At 42.6% G+C, this 22779-nt stretch overlaps 1 protein-coding gene across 1 annotated transcript in view; it reads left to right on the top strand.

Annotated features, from left to right (window-relative positions):
* LAMB4 (laminin subunit beta 4) overlaps positions 1–22779 on the top strand; it is an 83877-nt gene that overhangs the window by 48555 nt on the left and 12543 nt on the right. Inside the window, exons 20-29 of the mRNA XM_029910831.1 lie at positions 4527–4670; positions 5199–5430; positions 6827–6984; positions 9004–9228; positions 9632–9852; positions 12759–12855; positions 13762–14137; positions 15878–16038; positions 20472–20677; positions 21580–21783. Of these exons, the coding sequence (XP_029766691.1) occupies positions 4527–4670; positions 5199–5430; positions 6827–6984; positions 9004–9228; positions 9632–9852; positions 12759–12855; positions 13762–14137; positions 15878–16038; positions 20472–20677; positions 21580–21783 (2024 nt within the window). The remainder of the gene's footprint in view (positions 1–4526; positions 4671–5198; positions 5431–6826; positions 6985–9003; positions 9229–9631; positions 9853–12758; positions 12856–13761; positions 14138–15877; positions 16039–20471; positions 20678–21579; positions 21784–22779) is intronic.

The raw sequence follows: 22779 nt of genomic DNA, 5'->3' as shown, positions 1-22779 counted from the left end.
AAAGCAAAAAAAAAAGAACCTGCAGCGCGGCTGGAGCGGCAATACGGGGGGGAAAAAACCTGCGGGGCGGCTGGAGCCAGGGTGCAGGGGGACTCCCTGCGCTGCAGACGTGCCCCGGCTAGCGGGGGGGAGGGAGAGGAAGAGGGGGAGAGAGAGAAGGGGGGCGGCCAGGGCTTCAGAGGGGCACTCGCCACGCAGCCCCTCCCGCCGCGCCACCTGCTGGGAGGGCTCTGCGCCGCTCCCGTCGGCGGGGAGGGAAGGACGTGGGCTGCCCTGCCGGGCTTGCTACAAACCTGGCACCGGCTGGGGCAGACGGAGCGCGCAGCCCGCTCCCAGCAGGGCGCTCCCCTCCTCCGCCCCCTAAAGGGCGGCCAGATCGGCAAACAAAAAACAAACAAACAAACAAAAGAGCGGCCGTGCCGCCCTAGGATTGGGCGGAATGCCGCCCCGTAGAATCTGCCGCCCCAAGCACGAGCTTGCTCGGCTGGTACCTGGAGCCAGCCCTGGTTTCTATTCATGGGAAACTACAGTATTTATGCTATCCTTTCCAAAAGGCTTGTCACAAATATGGCTGGAAAAGCTAACAGATTTCAGTTTTCATCAGGAATAATTTTCCAGTTCTTTATGTTACTTTAAAAAAAATCAATAGTGATTACATTCTAGGGCCTCAATCCTGTAAACACTTATGCACGGGCTTAACTTTGTTACCGTGAATAGTTATATTGTTTTCAATGGGATTACTCATGGCAGTAAAGTGAAGCATAAAGTGGGACCGGCTCTGTTCAATATCTTCATTAACGACTTAGATATTGGCATAGAAAGTACGCTTATTAAGTTTGCGGATGATACCAAACTGGGAGGGATTGCAACTGCTTTGGAGGACAGGGTCATAATTCAAAATGATCTGGACAAATTGGAGAAATGGTCTGAGGTAAACAGGATGAAGTTTAACAAAGACAAATGCAAAGTGCTCCACTTAGGAAGAAAAAATCAGTTTCACACATACAGAATGGGAAGAGACTGTCTAGGAAGGAGTACGGCAGAAAGGGATCTAGGGGTTATAGTGGACCACAAGCTAAATATGAGTCAACAGTGTGATGCTGTTGCAAAAAAAGCAAACATGATTCTGGGATGTATTAACAGGAGTGTTGTGAGCAAGACACGAGAAGTCATTCTTCCGCTCTACTCTACTCTGGTTAGGCCTCAGCTGGAGTATTGTGTCCAGTTTTGGGCACCGCATTTCAAGAAAGATGTGGAGAAATTGGAAAGGGTCCAGAGAAGAGCAACAAGAATGATTAAAGGTCTTGAGAACATGACCTATGAAGGAAGACTGAAAGAATTGGGTTTGTTTAGTTTGGAAAAGAGAAGACTGAGAGGGGACATGATAGCAGTTTTCAGGTATCTAAAAGGGTGTCATAAGGAGGAGGGAGAAAACTTGTTCACCTTAGCCTCTAAGGATAGAACAAGAAGCAATGGGCTTAAACTGCAGCAAGGGAGGTCTAGGTTGGACATTAGGAAAAAGTTCCTAACTGTCAGGGTGGTTAAACACTGGAATAAATTGCCTAGGGAGGTTGTGGAATCTCCATCTCTGGAGATATTTAAGAGTAGGTTAGATAAATGTCTATCAGGGATGGTCTAGACAGTATTTGGTCCTGCCATGCGGGCAGGGGACTGGACTCGATGACCTCTCGAGGTCCCTTCCAGTCCTAGAATCTATGAATCTATGAATCTATGAATATGTGTAACTACAAAAACAACAAGGAGTCTGGTGGCACCTTAAAGACTAACAGATTTATTTGGGCATAAGCTTTCGTGGGTAAAAACCTCACTTCTTCGGATGCATAGAGTGAAAGTTACAGATGCAGGCATTATATACCAGTGGTGTTCTGTCTGGCCATCACATACAGCCCCCAGCTAAAACCTCTCCAGCGCATTATCCACGATCTACAACCTATCCTGGAAAATGATCCCTCACTCTCACAGACCTTGGGAGGCAGGCCAGTCCTCGCTTACAGACAACCCCCCAACCTGAAGCAAATACTCACCAGCAACTACACACCACACCACAGAAACACCAACCCAGGAACCAATCCCTGTAGCAAACCTCGTTGCCTACTCTGTCCCCATATCTACTCTGGCAACATCATCAGAGGACCCAACCACATCAGCCACACCATCAAGGGCTCATTCACCTGCACATCCACTAATGTTATATATGCCATCATGTGCCAGCAGTGCCCCTCTGCCATGTACATTGGCCAAACCAGACAGTCCCTCCGCAAAAGAATAAATGGACACAAATCGGACATCAGGAATGGTAACATACATAAGCCAGTAAGTGAACACTTCAATCTCCCTGGTCATGCTATTACAGATTTAAAAGTCACGATCATTGAACAAAAAAACTTCAGAAACAGACTTCAAAGAGAAACAGCAGAACTAAAATTCATTTGCAAATTTAACACCATTAATCTGGGCTTGAATAGGGCCTGGGAGTGGCTGGCTCATTACAGAAGCAGCTTTTCCTCTCCTGGAATTGACACCTCCTCATCTATTATTGGGAGTGGACTACATCCACCCTGATTGAATTGGCCCTGTCAACACTGGTTCTCCACTTGCGAAGTAACTCCCTGCTCTCCATGTGTCAGTATATAATGCCTGCATCTGTAACTTTCACTCTATGCATCCGAAGAAGTGAGGTTTTTACCCACGAAAGCTTATGCCCAAATAAATCTGTTAGTCTTTAAGGTGCCACCAGACTCCTTGTTGTTTTTGTAGATACAGACTAACACGGCTACCCCCTGATATGTGTAACTGTTTGTTTGCATGGTCAGAGCCTAGGATTGGTGCTGGAAAAACATAGCCCAACTGCCATCCTTTCACCCACACTGCCCTGTCCAACTGTGGCAGCAGACAAAAGACTCAGATAAATTTGAGCTGAAACAGTGATTTGGTGGCTGCTAGCAAGTCCTGCAAAAATACCCACAAGTCATACTTACCCTGACTTGCTCAGTACACTGAAAAGTATTGTGTGCCCTTCAAACAAATGTCTCATTGCTTAGAATGAGCAACCCAGTTCAGATAAAATATCACCCTTTCTTCAATCTAAACCAGAAAATATTTCTGCCATTTGAAGAATTCCTTGCCACTCTGTGGGTGGCTGTGCATGTGCGTTCGTGCATGCGTATCTGAGAAAGAGATTAATTCTCACACACAGAGTTAGTTGAATAATGGGGAAAATATCCACAAGTAATTTATACACAACTGACAGAAAAAAAAATCATCAAATAAATTATCTGCTACATATTATTCCACCATCTATAGTGTAAGTTAAATTATGAGGGGGAAAATTGTTGCATCCCATAAAATAAGCATTGCAGCTCGGGCCTACAAATGCTATTATGGCGAACAAAAATGTGACCATTCATCAGGTACATTACTTGCAACAGATAATTCCATCATGTCTAATTACACAACTCTGCTCTTCCTGGTGGTAGCCAGGACATTAAGCAGAATTACCACAAGTGATGTAATTATCAAGGTATTTCCATTTTTATTTTTTTTTTGCTGAAGCATGATGATTTATGATTTGCTATTACCACCTCCATTCGTTGATGATGTCTGTAAATGGATTTGTGAGCATGTTCAAATCCAAACATTAACAAATCTCTCTTCAAAAGTATTAGATAGAGCTAGACCTTAACCAAACACCTCAAACTTTGAGCATACAGTGAAACCCCGCTATAACGCGATGATTGGGGTCCAAAAAATTCGATCGCGATAAATGCGGGCTCGCGGTATAGCGGGGTTACGAAAATTTTACCATTTAAAGCCGGTCAGCTTCAAGCCGGTCAATTTCTCTTGAGCAGAGAGCAGGGGAGATGTGCAAGGGGTAGAGGAAGAGTGAGGAGCAGTTGGGGAGGAGAATGGCTCTTCCTGCCAAAAGGAGAAATGGGTAGGGGGGAAGAGGCAGTGGGGAAGGCACGTTCTTTTTTTTGTTCTTTTGTTTTTCTTCGGTGGTGCTCCGGCTGCTTTTTTTTGTTTGTTTGATTGTTTTATTCTTCGGCGGCGCTCTGGCCGCTTTTTTGTTTGTTTGTTTGTTTGTTTCGTGCTTCGGCGGCGCTCTGGCCGGTGGTGTTTTTTTGCGCGCTTGAGGCAGCTGGAGCCACCTTATGATCGCGTTATATCTGAATTCGCATTATCGCGGGGCGCATTATAGCGGGTTTCCCTGTATTTATATCTGGATCCAAATTTTGCAACATTCTGAACTTTACAGATCCAGATTAGAACTTTAAGGCTCGTATTGATGACTGGTATAAGATCATCATTAATGTAACATTGTCAAATAGTTCAAAGCACATAATTTGGTGGCCGATAAACCCCCTGTTTGTGGGACTCAGACTCTGCTTTATTCTCTTAGCACATCTCTGGTAACTCTGAGTATAAAACCTGCTAAGGAGGGGGAAAGCATGAAAATAGTTAACTTCATTTTTCATTATGTGTGTATGAAATTTTCTTGCCAACAGCATGCAAGTGCCATCCAGAAGGGTCCCTGAGCTCCAGCTGCAGTCAACTTGGAGGCCAATGTCAATGTAAACCTAATGTTGCAGGCCGCTGTTGTGACAGATGTTCTGCAGGAAGTTTTGGTTTTGGTTTCCATGGATGTTACTGTAAGTACTAAACAGTGAACATTAAACAGTGCTTCATATAAAAGCAAACTGAATCTTTACCATCCCTCCAAGTGAACCTCATTTGAGATTCAAAGAGCACAATTAGCTTTCCTCCCAACCCCCACTCCCATATGACTCTGCACTTTCTGGCTCCCACTGGGAATGGAAATGGAAGTGCTGAAAAAAATGATTGCTCTGATGGTACTTCCAGCCTGATTGGAAACAGACAATTCCAGAAGACTTATTAGAAGGCTTTTCTCGTGTGATTCACAGCCCACTTCTGCAGGCCAAAGAGGTTCAGATAAGCTTATGCACACCAAACTTTTGGGGATTTCCAGCCACTGATATTCATCAACCTACAGTAATAAAATAAAAAAATCATCTCTGACCCCTTACAGCCCCTGCTGCACATCTAAGTGAAGCCACATCTGAGACTTATGGCCTCAGATGGTGATCAGTTTCAGGAAAATACATTTAGAATTTAGCTGATCCATAACACAGCGTCTGCTTTTTCTTGTGTTTATCTAGCATGTGAGTGCCATCCTCAAGGCTCAGTGAGCACTTTGTGTGATCAGCTGACAGGACAGTGTTCATGCCGCCGAGAGGTTGCTGGTCGATGCTGCAATCGGTGCCTGGCTGGGTATTTTGGGTTTCCCAACTGTCGCCCGTGTCCATGTAATGGCTACGCAGAGCTTTGTGACCCAGTGACTGGTGCATGCCTTAGCTGCAGCGGGTTTACAGCTGGAAGTAGGTGTGAAAGGTATGCACGGGTTGTCATCTAGAAAGTGTGTCTGAATGTTAGTGGATAGCTTGATATGCCTCTTTCGGTGTGAGGCAATGCCATTTCAAACCTTCAGAGCTGGGTAGCCGGAGAGTGGTGGTTGCTGGCCGAGGGCCCAGCTCTGAAGGCAGCAGTGCAAAAGTAAGGGTGGCCATACCACACCATGCCATAGTGCTGCTGGCGGCGGCACTGCCTTCAAAGCTGGGGTCTCGTCCAGCAACCTCTCATCCACTGCTCTCCAGCAGCCCAGCTCTGAAGGCAGCACTGCTGTGAGCAGCAGCACAGAAGTAAGGGTGGCAATACTGCAACCGTCCTACAATAACCTTGTGACTCCCGCACAACCCTCTTTTGGGTCAGGACCCCTACAGTTACAACACCCTGGCATTTCAGATTTAAATATCTGAAACCATGAAATTTACAATTTTTAAAATCCAATGACTGTGAAATTGACCAAAATGGACTGCAGCACCTGGTAGGAGGCATTCAGCACCTCACAGGATTGAGCCCTCAGTATCTTGAGGCATGTGAAAGGTGCTGCATATATCTTAGAATTGTGAATCCTACCAATTATTAAAGGAAATTTTCCAAAATAATAATAGTTCTCAATACTTGTTCTCATACTTTGTGTTTGCAATAATCTTTGAGGAGCCTAAATGAACAGTTCTCTGTCTGCTGGTTTGTAGCTTTTCCATATGAATGACAAATTATTTCCCCCATATGTTTCTAATGGGGCTGGAAATAGTTCTTCTTGTCTGTTCTTGCAGCAACAGAAGTGATGTCAGTATAATTCTGGTACAGTAATAGGGTTGGTTGGCTGATTAGTTTAGTTTGGCTGAGTCATCTCCACCCATTCAGTGTAAGGAGAACTTCCCTTTGAATTCTATGGGGAGTTCTGCTAGAAAATGGTTTAGACAGTATGACCTTTAGGCTATTTGTTGATTTCTGCTGGTAGACTAGCTGTCTTAGAAGTAGCAGAGCAAAAATATGGTGGGTCCTTTATAAATAACAGTTAGTCAGTGTATCAGAGATGGTGTGGGAAATTTAAAATATATACATTTAGAAAATTTTACATTACCAATTAGACTAAAAGGTTCTCTGAGGAGGTGGATGATTGAGCCAGAACTATTTGGCAATGCCCCTTTAACATAAAATGTGTAATTTGCTCCATGTTTGGGGAATACAGCAGTGATTCTAATTCCTTTAATCTCTTCAAGCCTGGACACTTCTATACCAAATAATGGGAGTAGCATTATATTGACAAGTACTGTCATATTTTAAAACATGGACTTGAATGAACCAAGCTATCGGCATGGACTGAGAGGTATATCTGTCATGAGGATAGTTTAATGTGTCTCTGTGGTGACTGTTTTGACAGGTGTGTCAATGGTTATTATGGAAATCCTCTCACAAGAGACCCTTGTCGCCCATGTATGTGTCCAGAGTCACCTGCAAGCAGTAGATATTTTGCACATTCCTGTTACCAAGATCCTCGCACTTTGCAATTAATCTGCAATTGTCTTGAGGGCTACTCAGGTATGAGACATATAGTTTATTTTTCATCATATTACAGTTCTTAAGGAAAGACTGAAAAATTACAACTAACTCCCACCCATCTGCTCAACAATAGAGTGGAATAATGAAAATACGGTAGATAAAGAAGGCTAGTGTCTGGTTGATTGGGACAGAGGGGGGAATCATGTAGTAACTGACCATCCAGAGAAAGCAATAGTTCTGCAATTAATGTTCCAACAAGCAACTAAGGAAACCAGAAGAAACCCAAGAAAACTAGACTCAATTAAGCAAATTAATCTATTTCTACTTTCATTTATTACTGGATAAACCTGTTGTCTGTCCTTCTATTAACTCCTTATGAATTAAGGCTCAGATTTGCGAAAGTGTGCTCCAATATCGGCTGCTCAATCTGGGCAGATCCTCAGCTAGTGTAAATTGTCCTAGCTCCACTGAAGTCAATAGAGCTATCATAGTTTACACTAGCTGAGGATCTGCCCCTTCAGACCTCATTTTCAGTGGTGCTGAGCTCACGTCAATGGGAGTTGCAGGTGCTCATCCTCTCTGAACTAAACAAGCCATGGATACCCAAAAACGGAGACACCCAAAGTAGTGAACGGTTTAAAATGCTGCCCCATAAGAGAAAAGCTCTTATACACGAGTTTTGATCTGATCTCTCAATCACCGCAGAGTTTTTTCTTACTTCTAACTATTGTTTTGCAAATGGGTGGTTTCATTCTGGGTTATTTTACATGTTGCTCTATTTCTTAGTGTCAAATTAGTCTTAATCTCCGGGGGGGGGGGAAATGAAAGTGCTTTTCCATTCCTTTCTCCATCAGAATGAAACCAGCTATTTTTGTGAGATGGAAAAAGTTACCTTAAATGAATGCTTAAAACAGAAAATAAAGTTAGCTGATGTTTATATCCAAAGACCCTCAGGAAAAACATAGTTGATACTTTTTCTTTCACCAGCCATTCCTAAAGGAGAAGGTGGGAGGTAGAAATGGCAGTGCTGGCTTTATTTCCTATTGGCAGCATGTATATAAGACAAAACCTTTTGTTCTCAAAATATGCTGCCAACTTCTGACATAGTATCCACCTTTACTTAGTCCAAACTAAATCGTAAGACATGCTAACACTGTGTCAAATTCCATAATCTTTACTCAGGCCAAATGCCCTTTGCAGTTCTGATTAAACCCTGAAGAATTGTACTTGTCCTGATCAGTACTTATCCAGGGGACTTCTGCTATGAATAATTACTGCGGATCTGGTCATACCTCCAAGATCTGCACTCAGTGGGAGATCTCCACAGTTAGACGTTAGCCACCTGTCTGGCAATATCCTCACTTCCTAAGAGCCTGTGAAAGGCTCTGGAGACTGTTATGGACCAAGACCAGAGAGTGGACAGGCGCTGGTTGGGAGTGAGCCAGCCAGAGGTGAAGTGGAGTCACACTGGCCCCCAACCAGCCCATGAAGATTTCTGAGATATAGTAATATAGCCCCTTGGGCAGCTGCAAGTAGGAGGGGCCCTGGAACTCCATTGCAGCTGTAATGCCAGGGTGATGAGGAGGCCCAGAGCCAATAAAGAAACAGAGCCTATATGAGGATGGCCCTGGCTAAGTCCCTCAGGAACTGTATGGATCATGGGGATCTGCTGGTTCTGGAGCAGATCTGTGGCCCATGCCATGAGTGTGGCAAACCACATAGCCTCACATGGGCTTGTTTGAGGAAAAACTCCTCAAAGAGTCCTGCAGAATTTTCCAACTCCTAAAACCACTCTCGCAGGGACTTCCTTGGTAAGAGATGTTGTGGCGGGGAGGGCTGCACATTTCCAGCCTCTGGCCAATGTGGTACATTCAATATTAACCTACTGTACAACTCAAATGCAACAATGTCCAATTGGATAATATAAGGTTACTTGGGAAACTCGCATCTAAATGTAGGTTATCACAGGCAGTAGGAATTGTCAAACAGTTTTGTCAAAAGATGATTTCATTTGTGTTCCTAGCACTCAGCAATTGATTTTGCCTTCCTTTCTGGCAGGCAATCAATGTGATGAGTGCCCCAGTGGGTTCTATGGGAATCCAGGAAGACCAGGGGCTCAGTGTTTGCCATGTTCCTGCAATAATAATATCGATGCGACAGATCCAGAATCCTGTAACAAGGTTACAGGAGAATGCTTAAAATGTTTATACAACACACATGGACCAAACTGCCAGTTCTGCAAACCAGGTTACTTTGGGTCAGCACTTCTTCAGAACTGCAGAAGTAAGTAAACAATTCAATTGCAAGTAAATATTACCACCAAGAACTAAGGTCTGCCTTAAAGAAATCATGGTGCACAGAGGAGTTGGCTTTTACAGGGCTGGTAGACACATGATGGAAACTTATGTAATACTATCTTCAAAGTGCTGAACAAATACAGTACTCGCTAATTGTGTTAGCACTGTCAGTTGAATTGCCATTCCTAGTCATTCTTCAAGATTTCCTCCCATTGTATATGGCTCATATGAGAGAGTCCACTATGAAATGAGATGCAGTACAGTACAATGCTCTAAGAAAAGAAGCAAAAACTTGTTCCCTTCACACAGAAACAAGAATTAAAGGTATTAAATGTATTTTAAACATTATCTTATTTTACTCAATATAATAACTGGCATTCTCTTTCCAGGGTGTACTTGCAATTTTTCAGGTGTGAACCCAGCAATATGTCCACCTGGAAATGGAGTTTGCCTGTGCGACCAAATGACTGGAGTATGCCCTTGCTTACCTAATGTAATAGGTTCTATCTGTGACCAGTGTGCTTCTGGCTATTGGAACATGTCTCATGGAATAGGATGTCAGTTCTGTGACTGTAAACCAAGAAACTCTCAAAGTAACCAGTGCAATCAGGCAAGATAACGACTCTGCTAGATGGGAGATCTAATGTCTGAAGTTACAGGGACATTTTGAAAGGACACGGTCAAAGAATCTCTCATAAATTATCAAAATCTTTTGTTTTTCTCATTGTTAATAACAATTTCTTAGCTTTCTTTGAAGCGGTCACAAATTAATTTATCTTTTTTTTTTGTTTGGGTGCATCATATAATACACGCTGTTTTGTTATGGCAGGTTTGCTCATGAACAATGAGCTCTTTACATTAGGGTTACCATATTTGAACTTTCAAAAAAGAGGACACTCCGGGGGGGGGTGTAGCCCCGCCCCCTAGCCACCCCCTCCCAATTCCCGCCCCCCTGACTGCCCCCCACAGAACCCCCAACCCATCCAACCCTCCCTGCTCCTTGTCCCCTGATCGCCCCTTCCCGGGACCCCTGCCCCTAATCACCCCCCGGGACCCCACCCCTTATCTAAGCCTCCCTTATCTTTGTCCCCAACTGCCCCCTCCTGAGACCCCCCCACCCTACCTGTCCCCTGACTGTTCTGACTCCTATCCACACCCCTGCCCCCGCCAGATCCCCGGGACTCCCACGCCTATCCAACCGCTGCCTGTTCCCTGACTGCCCCCCCCCGAACCTCCAACCCATCTAACCCTCCCTGTCCCCTGACTGCCCCAATCCCTCTCCACACCCCTGCCCCCTGACAGGCCACCCCCAGAACCCTTGACCCATCCAACCCTCCCCCTGCTCCCTGTCCCCTGACTGCCCCAATCCCTCTTCACATCCCTGCCCCCTGACAGGTCCCCCCAGAACCGCCACCCCATCCAACCCTCCTGCTCCCTGTTTCTTGACTCGCCCCCAGCGTGGGGGAGGGAGCGGGGCTGGCCAATCAGGGCCGGCTGCCATGAGCAGGGGGGTGGCTTTCTGGGTGTAGCGGCACAAACAGCTCCTGCTCCCGTTTTGCTACCAGCGTGCTGAAGCTGCAGGGGAGGGGCTTTTGCTGCCGGAGCGGCCCCAAGTGAGCGGCTCAATCCGGCGCGGCTGCCCTGTCAGCCGCTTTTGGGTCTTTAAATAGCCGTCCGGGGGGAAATCCCGGACATTTTTAGCTTTTTATAAATTCCCCCAGGACGGCTATTTAAAGACCCAAAAGCCGGACATGTCCGGGGAAACCCGGACGGATGGTAACCCTACTTTACATTCATGTATCTTCCTGAAATGGAGCACTGAAGCATTTTGTGTGGAAATGGCACACAAGGATTATATGCCTTTATAAGTGTGTGTAAGGGGAAAGAATTAGTCAAATTTTGAACCCAACGGCAACCTCGACAGTGTCCTTTTAAGTATTTATTTGCATGTGGTAGTAACTAAAGTCATGTTGTTGTAGCCAGGTTGGTCCCAGGATATTAGAGAGACAAGCTGGGTGAGGTAACATTTTTGACTGCAGAGGTGTTAATGGGCCACTTCACTTTGAATGGTCTCTCACAATATGTTAACTACTTGTGCTAAACAATCCGTTCCACCTCCCATTTTGCTGTGACCACTGGGAAAACCTTTCCCAGAAGTTGGTCCAATAAAAGATATTGCCTCACTCACCTTGGCCTGGTCCACACTACCCCCCCACTTCGGACTAAGGTACGCAAATTCCTGAATTCGAAGTACCTTAGTCCGAACTTACCGCGGGTCCAGACACTGCAGGCAGGCTCCCCCATCGATGCCGCATACTCCTGTCGCCGAGCTGGAGTACCGGCGTCGACGGCGAGCACTTCCGGGATCGATCCCAGAACATCGATTGCCTGCTGTCGGACCCGGAGGTAAGTGTAGACGTATCCTTTGTCTCTCAGACTGAAGTCATGTCATTTGTTTATATCTTATCATGAAATGAGTTATGTTTTATCATATTTAATCTATATGTACTTTATAGGGCTCGGGGGGGTCTGGAAAAATCCAAAGTTTTTCCAAGGCTGAATCTGTGGTTGAAATTCTGATCCCTTTGAAATCAGTGGGAGTTTGGCCACTGACTTCCATGGCAATGGGATCTTATCCTACAGTTCTAACTAAAAGAATTTCAGATTTTATTTTATAAGTGTTTTCTGTTTGTTTGTTCTTTAGTTTAATTGTTGGACTTGTAATTTTTCCTAGTCAAATTAGATCTTAACCTTTAGAAAGTTAGTACAGCTTTCACCAGTTAATTTAACCAGGTTAATTTTATTGTTTGAATTCCAAAATATGTTTTCTGGGACAATTTGCACAATATAACCTTGAGATTCTAAGTTACAGTTAATGTATCCTGAAACTGGGATCTAAAGATCAGTAGTTTAGCCTGGGAGGAAAAAGAATTTGATGAAGCAAATTTGCTATAAACAACAGAAAAACCCTGCCTCAGATGGGCAGAAAATAGCCGGGGATAGCTGAGTTTAGGAGCGTCTACCATTTATCTTCTCAGAGGTCAATAATGAGGTTTGGAACATGTGAACTCCTTCATCTCAGTAAACTAAGGGCATTTCCATGCATCCGTTTTGTTTTCACTTCCATCTGTGTGATTTCCCAACTTTTAACCATATGTCACTAAGCAGCTGGAGCATGGTAACATTTTTTGGGAGATTTGGGCCAATCCTGTAACTCATTCTGTTTTTAAAAAAGCATGTGAACAATCCCACTACATCCTTTGTGCAGCTGTATGTCATAAATCACAGCAAAAAAAAAAAAATCTATTGAATTAAATGTTTATTCAGTTGGGTCGTACTATTTCTTCCAAATCATATTCCTGAGACAAGGTGGGTGAGGTACTATCTTTTATTGGACCAATTTCTGTTTACCTCACTCACCTTGTGTCTCGAATATCCTGGGACCGACAAAGCTACAACAACACTGCATACATAATCATATTGCTGGCAGTTGTTTACTGAAGGCTGTCTTTGCAGTTCACAGGCCAATGTTCATGCAAACTAGGCTACAGTGGAAGACATTGTGATGAATGTGAGGAAAATTACTTTGGTGATCCACGGATGCATTGTATTTGTAAGTATTATTAGGGGGGATGTACTGTATCAGAAATCACAATATTGTCTTTAAATGTTACACCTTCATCTGAATATAGTAGACAAGACGTACAAATAGGGAAATAGTTTTGATTTAGCTTTTTTTCTGGAATATAGATTAAAAACTGTTACATAATATTTACCATGTTTGTCACCTGTAAGATTATCATAGAATCATGGAAATTAGAGTTGCAAAAGACCTGTTAGATTACCAAGTCCATGTCTATGCAACTCCAGCATTGTTCTCTATGGTACATTTTATAGCGTTTTGACTAGTCTAGTTTAAATGACCCACAAGATGTGGCATTTAGCCCTTCTCTAAGGAGATTATTGCCCAGCCTAACAGATCTCACTGTCAGATAATAATAGTATATAATGGTGCATAAAAGAAACCTGTAATACAATGGTTCATAAAATTTTTGCCAGTATGAACCCATTTTAGTGAATTATTTTCTTCCAGGATCCCAGACAACATGGGGGACACAATTTTGTAGAGCAAAATGGTGTCATCCATACATTGTGACCTCGCACACACTGTACATGTGAGGTCACGCTGTGAGGAGCAAAATGGTAGGGATTGCCACAACCCCATCGGCTGATGATGCAACCCCATTTGAAGTCGCGACCCACAGTTTGGGAACCGCGGCTGTAGCAATTATTTGTATAAAAACTGTGTTTTGCTTATTGTGATCAACATTGCAATAGTGTTTAGGACTAACTCCCTTAAGTGCCTCTGAAAATCCCAGCCTACATGGTCCAATAACTATACGTCAATAAATGGCAAAAAATGTTTATTTGTATTGAATTGCGTTATCTTTCATGGTTTACCCTATAACTCAATTAACATCTAAAAGAAGCAATGTCATGTTCCTGCCTCCCCCCGCAGCATGTACGTGTAACGAGGAAGGAACTCGCAAACCCGAGTGTGACAAAGACACTGGAGCTTGCAACTGCCGCATTGGTGTTACTGGAAAGCTCTGTGATCAGTGTGGTCGAGGCTTCAGACAAGAATTTCCCACATGCTCTCGGTGTCACCTTTGTTTTGATCAGTGGGATAATGAAATTACTACCCTATCTCAAACTGTTCAGGGGTTAATGAGATTTGCTGCAAATCTAGAAGATAAAAGAGACACAAGGCCCGGCTGTGATATGCGCTTCAAAGGCTTAGAAGATAAGATTTCTGAAATAGAAAGAATTTTAAAAACTCCTGTTCTTTCACTGGAGACACTCTTAAACATCAAGGATTTTCATGACTACATTCGGTAATATTTTCTCTTGTAGAACAGAAGTGCATTATAAATGTCACTGAATTGGAAAAGCAATCTTCCACTCTACTTTAATAGTTGTGCAATATATTTATAGTTCTGTTTGTGATCACCATGCAGATACTGGATTGTCAATTAATGATCCTAAATCATCAATATATTTATTATTGTGTATCCCATTAACAGCTCAAATCCTCAGCTGCATCACAGCCCTGTCGGATGCAGTTGAGGCGAGGGAGGGGCCAAGTTGGCTTTAAAACACTTTTTCACTTCCCTGAACCCAAGGTCAGCTGCAGGCTGGTCCATCACACCAGCATAATTTAGAACAACCTCAGGTCTGCGCTGAACAGTATCCAGCTGCAGATTCAAGAAGTTCCAAACTTTAGGTGCTCAGACAAACTGAACTTCCAGCTGATCAAAATCCTTTAAGATGACCTCAAAGACTGCGATAGCCTTAAGATCCTCTCAGTAGGCAAATACAAGCACTCCAGAGTCCTGGATTGCTTGTGCCTGAGACACAGGGCTTGTCTACATTTACAGCGCTGCACTGGTGCAGCTGCACCGCTGTAGAACTTAGTGAAGACACTACCTTCACCGAAGGGAGGCTTCTCCCATCTGAACAGGTACTCTACCTCCCTGAGAGGCAGTAGCTGCTGTCTTCACCAGGAATTAGGTTGGTATAACTACGTCGCTCAGGCATGTGGATTTTCCACACTCTTGGGCAATGTAGTTATATCAACATATGTTTGTAATGTAGACCAGGGCACAGACTTGCACATAATTCAAGTGCATGTATAAATCCCTGAAAGGCAGGGAGGTTTCTATATTCACAAGTGAGTAGGTATCTGAAGCTATATGTAATAAATACATAGATTAATAACTGACTAATGTACAAGAGCTTCACAGTATCCGGACATTGTGCTAATAATATATGAGTGAAACTAATGGGGTATTGGTATCACATCAGAATAATGGAAGAGGTGAAGCAATAATGTTGACAATCCAGTCAGAGCAAGGTGAGCACAAAGGGAGGAAAGGCTCCAGTGCAGCACCTCTTAAAACTTACAATTAAAAACACTTCAGAAAGAAGCTCCAGGCTGGGAGGAAGCATTGGAAGAAGGAATGGGGCAGTGACTAAATACACATAACAGTCAGAGATGCACTTTAAAAGACTTTAAGAGGCCTGATTTAACACCCAGATTTTCAAAAGGCATGTGATTGCAAAACTACAATGGCATGCTGCAAACAAGTATTTGCATGCACAAATAGAGTGGTTGAATGCCTAATTAGCCAATCACATATGCATTCACCCACTCTGCACATGCAAATACATATTTGAACATGTGAATCTGGGGGCTCGCCAAACATTTGATGTTCAAACATTTTTGCAAGAGCATTGTCTGCATCCTTCACTGGCAATTTTTAACAAAATTCCATGACTTCAAGCATTTGAGGAATGGAAGATTGATAAATCTCCACAACAGGTTTTATCATGACCGATCTGAGCTTGAAGCACACAGAATGACATCCTTACAGAAAGTGTCAATAAAATTGGGAATGTAAATGCTGGCCTTTTTTCACTTAGTCCTCTGACCTTCCTAAATATGATGATGCCACAAGTGAATGTTTCCTTCTGGTCTAAGATAAACTGTTGTCATCTAAAATAATATGTAGCTCACTCCTAGATTAATAATAAATCTAGAATGATTACTGTACAACTGCACTTTGCTTCTGTAGACAAAAAGTTGCACAAATGGACCTACATCACAATAAAATGGATGAATTTCCCGACCTGAATGGGATCATAGACAACATTAGGAAAGAAGCTGACCAGCTGTATGAAAACCTGAAACAGAAAATACATCTATATCACAATTTGAATAATTTGAGCCACAAAGGTAAGAAGACCAACAGCTAATCAAAATAAGAGAACATTTTCCATGACATTTCACACAAAAATTTTTTGCCAATTCATTTTGCATGGTTTTAAATCCTCAGATTTTAGCTTTCCATAACATCTCAATAGTTTAAAAACTGCCACCATTTTTTCACAGATCAACTTGCAAATCCACTTTTAGCTCAAAATTCCATGACTTCAAGCATTCAGAATTTCATACCAGAGCAGCCATGTAAAAAAGGCAGAGGTAGGCCTCAAAAGCCCCCTGGTTTATAATGGGTTGGGAGTTAAGAGGACCTGGGTTCTGTTCCCTCCTCTAACATTGACTGGCCTTAGTAATACACCTCTACCCCGATATAACGCGACCCAATATAACATGAATTTGGATATAACGCGGTAAAGCAGCGCTCCCGGGGGGGGGGCTGCGCACTCTGGCGGATCAAAGCAAGTTTGATATAACACGGCTTCATCTATAAAGCGGTAAGATTTTTTGGCTCCCGAGGACAGCGTTATATCGAGGTAGAGGAGTATTTTGTAAAGCGCTCTATAAATGCAAACATTATTTAATTAAGAAGCAGGTCATATCAATAGCATACACTGTGGCCAAAAGGGCTAATGTGATCATTGTATGCATAAAGAGGGGAGTCGCAAGTAGGAAGGTTTATACTACCTCTTTATTTGGCAATGATGCGACCACTACTGGAATACCATATCCAGTTCTGGTATCAACAATTCAAGAAGGATGTTGATAAACTGGAGAGGGTTCAGAGAAGACATGCTGTATAGTGATAGACTCAAGCAGTTTCATCTATTTGGCTTACCAAAAAGAAGGTTAAGGAGTAACTCGAAGTCTAGAAGTACCTACCTGAAGTACAAAAATTTGATAGTGGGTTCTTCAGTCTATCAGACAAAGGTAAAACAAGATTCAATGGCTAGACGTTGAATCAACACAAATTCAGATTGGAAATAAGATGAACATTTTAAACAGTGAAGTTAATTAACCATTGGAATAACTTACCAAGGCTTGTGGTGGATTCTCTAACCATGGCAATTTTAAAATCAAGATTGGATGTTTTTCTAAAAGATCTGCTCTAGGAAGTATTTTGGGGAAGTTCTATGGCCTGACTTCCCATATAATATAGACTAGATCAGGGGTAGGCAACCTATGGCACGCGTGCCAAAGGCGGCACATGAGCTGATTTTCAGTGGCACTCACACTGCCTGGGCCCTGGCCACTGGTCCAGGGGGCTCTGCATTTTAATCTAATTTTAAATGAAGCTTCTTAAACATTTTAAAAACCTTCTTTACTTTACAGACAACAATAGTTTAGTTATATATTATAGACTTATAGAAAGAGACCTTCTAAAAACATTAAAATGTATTACTGGCAGGCGAAACCTTAAATTAGAGTGAATAAATGAAGACTCGGCACACCAATTCTGAAAGGTTGCCGACCCCTGGACTAGATGATCACAGTGATCACTTTTGGCCTTGGAATCTGAATATCCTCGCAATATACATCTGGGGAAAACAGAGCTCAGAGTGGTGAAGTGACTTGCTCAGCATCACAGAGAATTGCAGTGTTAGAAAAAGGTTCCTGTTCATACTGCATTCTTAAGTGAATTATGCTTAATATTAACTCGTGCTAAGTAGAATCTCCATCAGCTGGTAGGAGTAGAGCTCACATCCTCTTTATAGGCCAGCCTCTAGAGAATGAGGCAGAAACATTGAGCAGATGTTAGTCCATTCAGTAAGGACAGTGGAGTACATACAGTACAAACCACCCTACTGATTGATCAGTGTTCAAGACAAATAGTGCTCAAGATAAGAAAGACCTTGGATTCTGGAAGACTATGGCTGGAATGTCAAATACCATACGATACAATAAAGAACCTAACTCTTATTTCTATAATACTGTCAGAAAGATGTAAAGTTTAAACTAATTCCAGTGTATAGAATATGTGTACATTCAAACAGGGCTTGCTATTGTTATTATTTTATTAATGTGCTCAGTGCTTACATGAAGCAAAATACCAGCACTTCTCTAAATTCAAAGTTTCTTGCTGCTTTATTTCAATAAGAATAAAATGGAGCTAAATAAGATTAAAAGAATGAAAGAGGATGAAAGATAAATCTGAACGAAAGAAGGAAGGAAAGAAAACAACTAATTGAGATGCAGAGCTTCTCTGCACTGATCCACTCTGCCACACCCCTTTGTGCCTGACTCCTCCATTCAGGCTGGTGCACTAGTGTTTCAGCACAACGTGGTGCTATTCCCACGTTGATCACTTCTTGCACAGATTTTCTCAAAGCAATCAATAAAGCTGGAGAAACTTATTCAAAGCGGGGCTAAGAAAGAACATTTTATGCAAAGTGGTAAGCAGGTCACTGATTTATGTACCTTTGTAGCTTAACCTGTTAATGCCGTTTGGTCAGATTCCGAGTCCTTTTCATGCTTTCAACCTTTTCGAGACCAACAGTCAGACATTCATATAAAACACCCATAACTGAAGTCTCTGGTTTATACTACATACGGAGTCATGGCCCTATGCATCCATTAGCCCTGCCACCAAGTATCTGACAGCTCCAACAATAAGCACTGCCACCAGACTGCCAGCTCTCTCATGAGCCTTCCTCCCTGTTCAGTCTGTTTTTTCTTTCCTCCCATCTATCCTCAGTTTGGTGCCAGCCCCACATCAGAGTTGTTTCCCTTTTGTGTGATGTGGGTATGGTGAGGTTAGAAAGCCTGAGCCATGGGTGGGGAATGGGACCCCACATGTCTGTCTTTGCATAAGACCCTGCAAAACAGAGGGTCAATAGTGTATAGATCTCCTCCTAAGTATTCGCTTGGCTGGCAGACTAGAGCATGTCAATATTATAGTGGTTAATTAGAGTTAGTGGAAAGACACAAACATCAATGTCCTTAAAATGAATATTCACAACTGATGCATATTCGTTAAATTAACTTTCCAGCTCTGGCTTTGCAGCTTGATTCAAAACCCATTGAAGTTAGAAGTTTTCATAACTTCAGTCAGCTTTGGATCAGGCCTCTAGTATCCAGCTGAGGCCTGGTCTACACTAGAAAATTAGGTCAGCATAACTTCCTTCTCAGGAGTGTAAAAAATTCACACACACACACACCCGAGTGGCGCAGTTAAGCCAACCTAAATCCCTGTGTAGACAGCACTAGGTTGATGGAAGAATTCTTCCATTGGCCTAGCTACCGCCTCTCAGGGAGGTGGATTATTTACACCAATGGGAGACTCCCTCCCATCAGGGTAGGTAATATCTACACTGAAGCGCTACAAAGGTGCAGTTGCAGCAGCGCAGCTATGCAGCTGTAGCTTTTTAAGTGTAGACAAGCCCTGAGTTGGTTATGAAAATAGAGACATATGATATGCAATGACCTATAAATAATACTTCACTGCAATGAAGCCACGTGAGTCTCTACTCACTGCACACATTAACACGATGGGAGAACGCAGTGCAATCTGTAGTTTTTATGAAACTTTTACAACTTTTTCTTAAAATTTTGAGTTTTGCAAAATGTTTGAGTTTCAGAAAAATGTTCCCTTAAACTATTGTGTTTCAATACAAATTTGAAAGCTTAAGCTAAGGAAACAAGAAAGGTTCTTGCTTGAAGGCATTTCTTCTCTTGTTTATGGGCTTAATAGGGGAATAAAAAAAAATTAAGAATGCATCAAACCTGAAATTGCATTTTTCCAGAGCCAAATGAAACCTCAGAAATTTCAATCTCTGTTCTACATTTATGACCCAATTCAGTAAAACACCTCTTTAACTTTTAAGTGCTATGATGAATAGGGATGGGCTTAAGTACTTTGCTGAATTGTGATAATAGAAATGACAATTTTTAGGGGGGTTTCAGTTGGCAAAATTAATTCTCCCATCCCAACCACAAAAGAGCAGAACACAAGAATGGCCATACTGGATCAGACCGGTGGTCCATCTAGCCCAGTATCCTGCTTTTTGACAGTGGCTGGTGGCAGAAGTGACTGGACGCTGCATCTAGTCAATAATTCCATCAGCTCATGAGCCCTTGGTATAAGTAAATAGCTGTCTGAGTCATTAATCAGAACCCGTTCATACACTGGAATCTTTATTTGGCTGTCCCATATCTTGGACGTGGAAAAACGATGTGGGAACCACCCCTGTTGTATCTGTTTTTAGGCTTTCAATAACTAGAGCTCTAAAATAAAAATCTACATAGCTGGCTAAATAAAAGATTCACAAACCTGACAGAAAATCACAATCCCTGGCTTCTCCAGCTTAATGTCCTCTCTCATCCAGAGCCAAGAACCAGCTGACAACCTAGTGAAGCTACTGCTACTCATCATGTATCAAGAATGTATTTGTTAGGTACAATAAAAATATGGTCTGCCTCTCATATATTAAATGCTGTTTCTCTTTGTGTAGATTCCTTCAGCAATATCAGGAAGTATTACCAAATGTCATCATCCGCTGTACAGAAAATCAGTGGAGCAGTCCCCATCATAAGATACTCAGAAAACGCCAGGAATGGCATACTTGCCATGCTAGGCAATCGAACCTCAAAAGAAAACTATACCTTGGAGCAGCTCAGGATGTTCAAGACTCCAGATATCCAAAAACGGAATGAAAAGGTAAAGTGCTATGGGTTTTATTTTTAAATGGGAGATAAATAAAATACTTGCTTTTGCTGTTGCCAATCAGTAACACTGATATACACTCTTTTTTTAAAGGAATGTTTGCAATACTTTTAAATTTGGAAAAGGAGATCTCAGGGTATGTCTACACAGCAACTAGAGACCCGTGGCTGGCCCGTGCCAGCTGACTCAGGCTCACAGGACTCAGGCTGTGGGGCTGTTTTACTGCAGTGTAGATTTCTGGGCTCAGGCAGAAGCCCAGGCTCTAGGACCCTGTGAGGTGGGAGGGATCTTGGGGATGAGGTCTTAAAAACAGAGGTGCTGTCTGCTCTGTATGGACATTAACGCCTTGTCTAAAGGTCACATGAGATTAAAGCCATGTCAAAGAACCCGGTTACAATTCTGTTGTCTAGCCTGGTTACAAGCATGGTTCAGTTTGTAACAAAGGTTGGACCTTAACCATGTTTTATAACTCAGTTAGGCCTATGGTTTCATGGTTAGGCCATGGCTTTACTGACATAGTTAAGGTTCAGCCTACACTTCAGATGTGAACCACAGATGTAACCAGGCGAGGGGATGAGCCAGCTCTAACTGCATTCCTTGACATGACTATATTTATACTGTACATGGGGCCTCAGCATCCCACAGCACTTTTTGTAAGACTAGCAGTTTTCACTGTTGTCATTGTCCAAAAGGCTCCCCCACTTTATCGACCATTATATAGTGTGTGTCAGCTGGTTCACTGCCCACTATCCATCTCAGTGGCGTTGTATTTTGTGAAGTCTTTTTGGATCCTTTAGGAGAAAAGTGCCATTATAAATGTCAAATATTCTTACATTTCAGAATCATGAAAAGCTCATCACGTATTGCTTCTTGCCATTAATGTGCTTTTATTGCAGAGTTGTGGGCTACCTGGAAACCTGTCATGTGTTATGACAAGTTGTGGGAGAGCTTTATGTCGAAATAGCAATGGAAACGAACAATGTGGTGACCCAAACTGTAATGGAACTCTTCCTCTTTCTACAAACACAGTCAAGAAAGCTAAAGAGACAGACATGTTGTTAAATAATTTGACTAGACAACTACAAGAGTCTGAAAATCAGGTACTGTATAACCTAATCTAGTGTATTCTGTGGAATAATTTGGCAGCCAAATATGATGCAGGAATTAAGACAAAGAATTTGACTAATCCAAACTGTCATGTCCAGAAGGTAATTGTGCAATTACTATAAAAGGGACAGTGTCAAAATTAGAGAGACAAGGTGGGTAAGGTAATATCTTTTATGGAACCAACTACTGTTGGAGAACGAGATAAGCTTTTGAGCTACACAGAGCTCTTCTTCAGGTCTGGGAAAGGTACTCCAAGTGTCACAGCTAAACACAAAATGAAACAGATTGTTTAGCATAAGAAGTTAACACATATTGTGAAAGAGGATTCAAAGTGGCCAATTAAAACCTTTGCAGGCATAGAACAAAAAAAGGGGGGTAAATTGTTTACAGATTGTTGTAATAAGCCATAAATCCAGTGTCTTTATTAAGACCATGATTTTTAGTGTTTAGCAAAGTTATGAATTTAAGGTCCGAGTCTCGTGTTGTAAAGGTTTCCATTGAGGACAAGGACTGAGAGGTCAGATATACAGTGATTGCTTTGTGAAAAGTGTTCCCTCACAGGTGATGCAGTGTTTTTGTGTCTTATCATTTTTCTGTGTGACTGTCTAGTTTTACCCACGTAGTTGTTATTGGAGGATTTAATCCACTGGACGAGGTATACCACATTTTGTGATAGGCATGTGTAGGACCTATAGATCTTGAAAGGTGTTTTGTGAGGGGTATTGATCATTATAGCAATGGAGAGATGTCTGCAGGTTTTGCATCTGTTGTTATGTCAGGGTCTGGTGCTGCTCTGAGTTGGTGGGTCCTGGTCTGTGGGGAGCTTCCTTCTGATGATGAGATTGTTGAGGTTGCGGGGATGTTTGAGGGCCAGAAGAAGGGTTGGGAAAGATTTATTTCAGGATGTGGTCCCAGTCGAGTATGGGTTGTAATTATTTAATGATATATCATCTGGGTTCCAGTGTGGGGTGGTAGGTGACAACTAGGTG

This window comes from Terrapene carolina, unplaced genomic scaffold (assembly GCF_002925995.2).
Source record: "Terrapene carolina triunguis isolate 2854851 unplaced genomic scaffold, T_m_triunguis-2.0 Scaffold68, whole genome shotgun sequence".
In the NCBI taxonomy this organism is placed as follows: Eukaryota; Metazoa; Chordata; order Testudines; family Emydidae; genus Terrapene; species Terrapene triunguis.
This window is presented reverse-complemented; position numbering and strand designations above follow the sequence as displayed.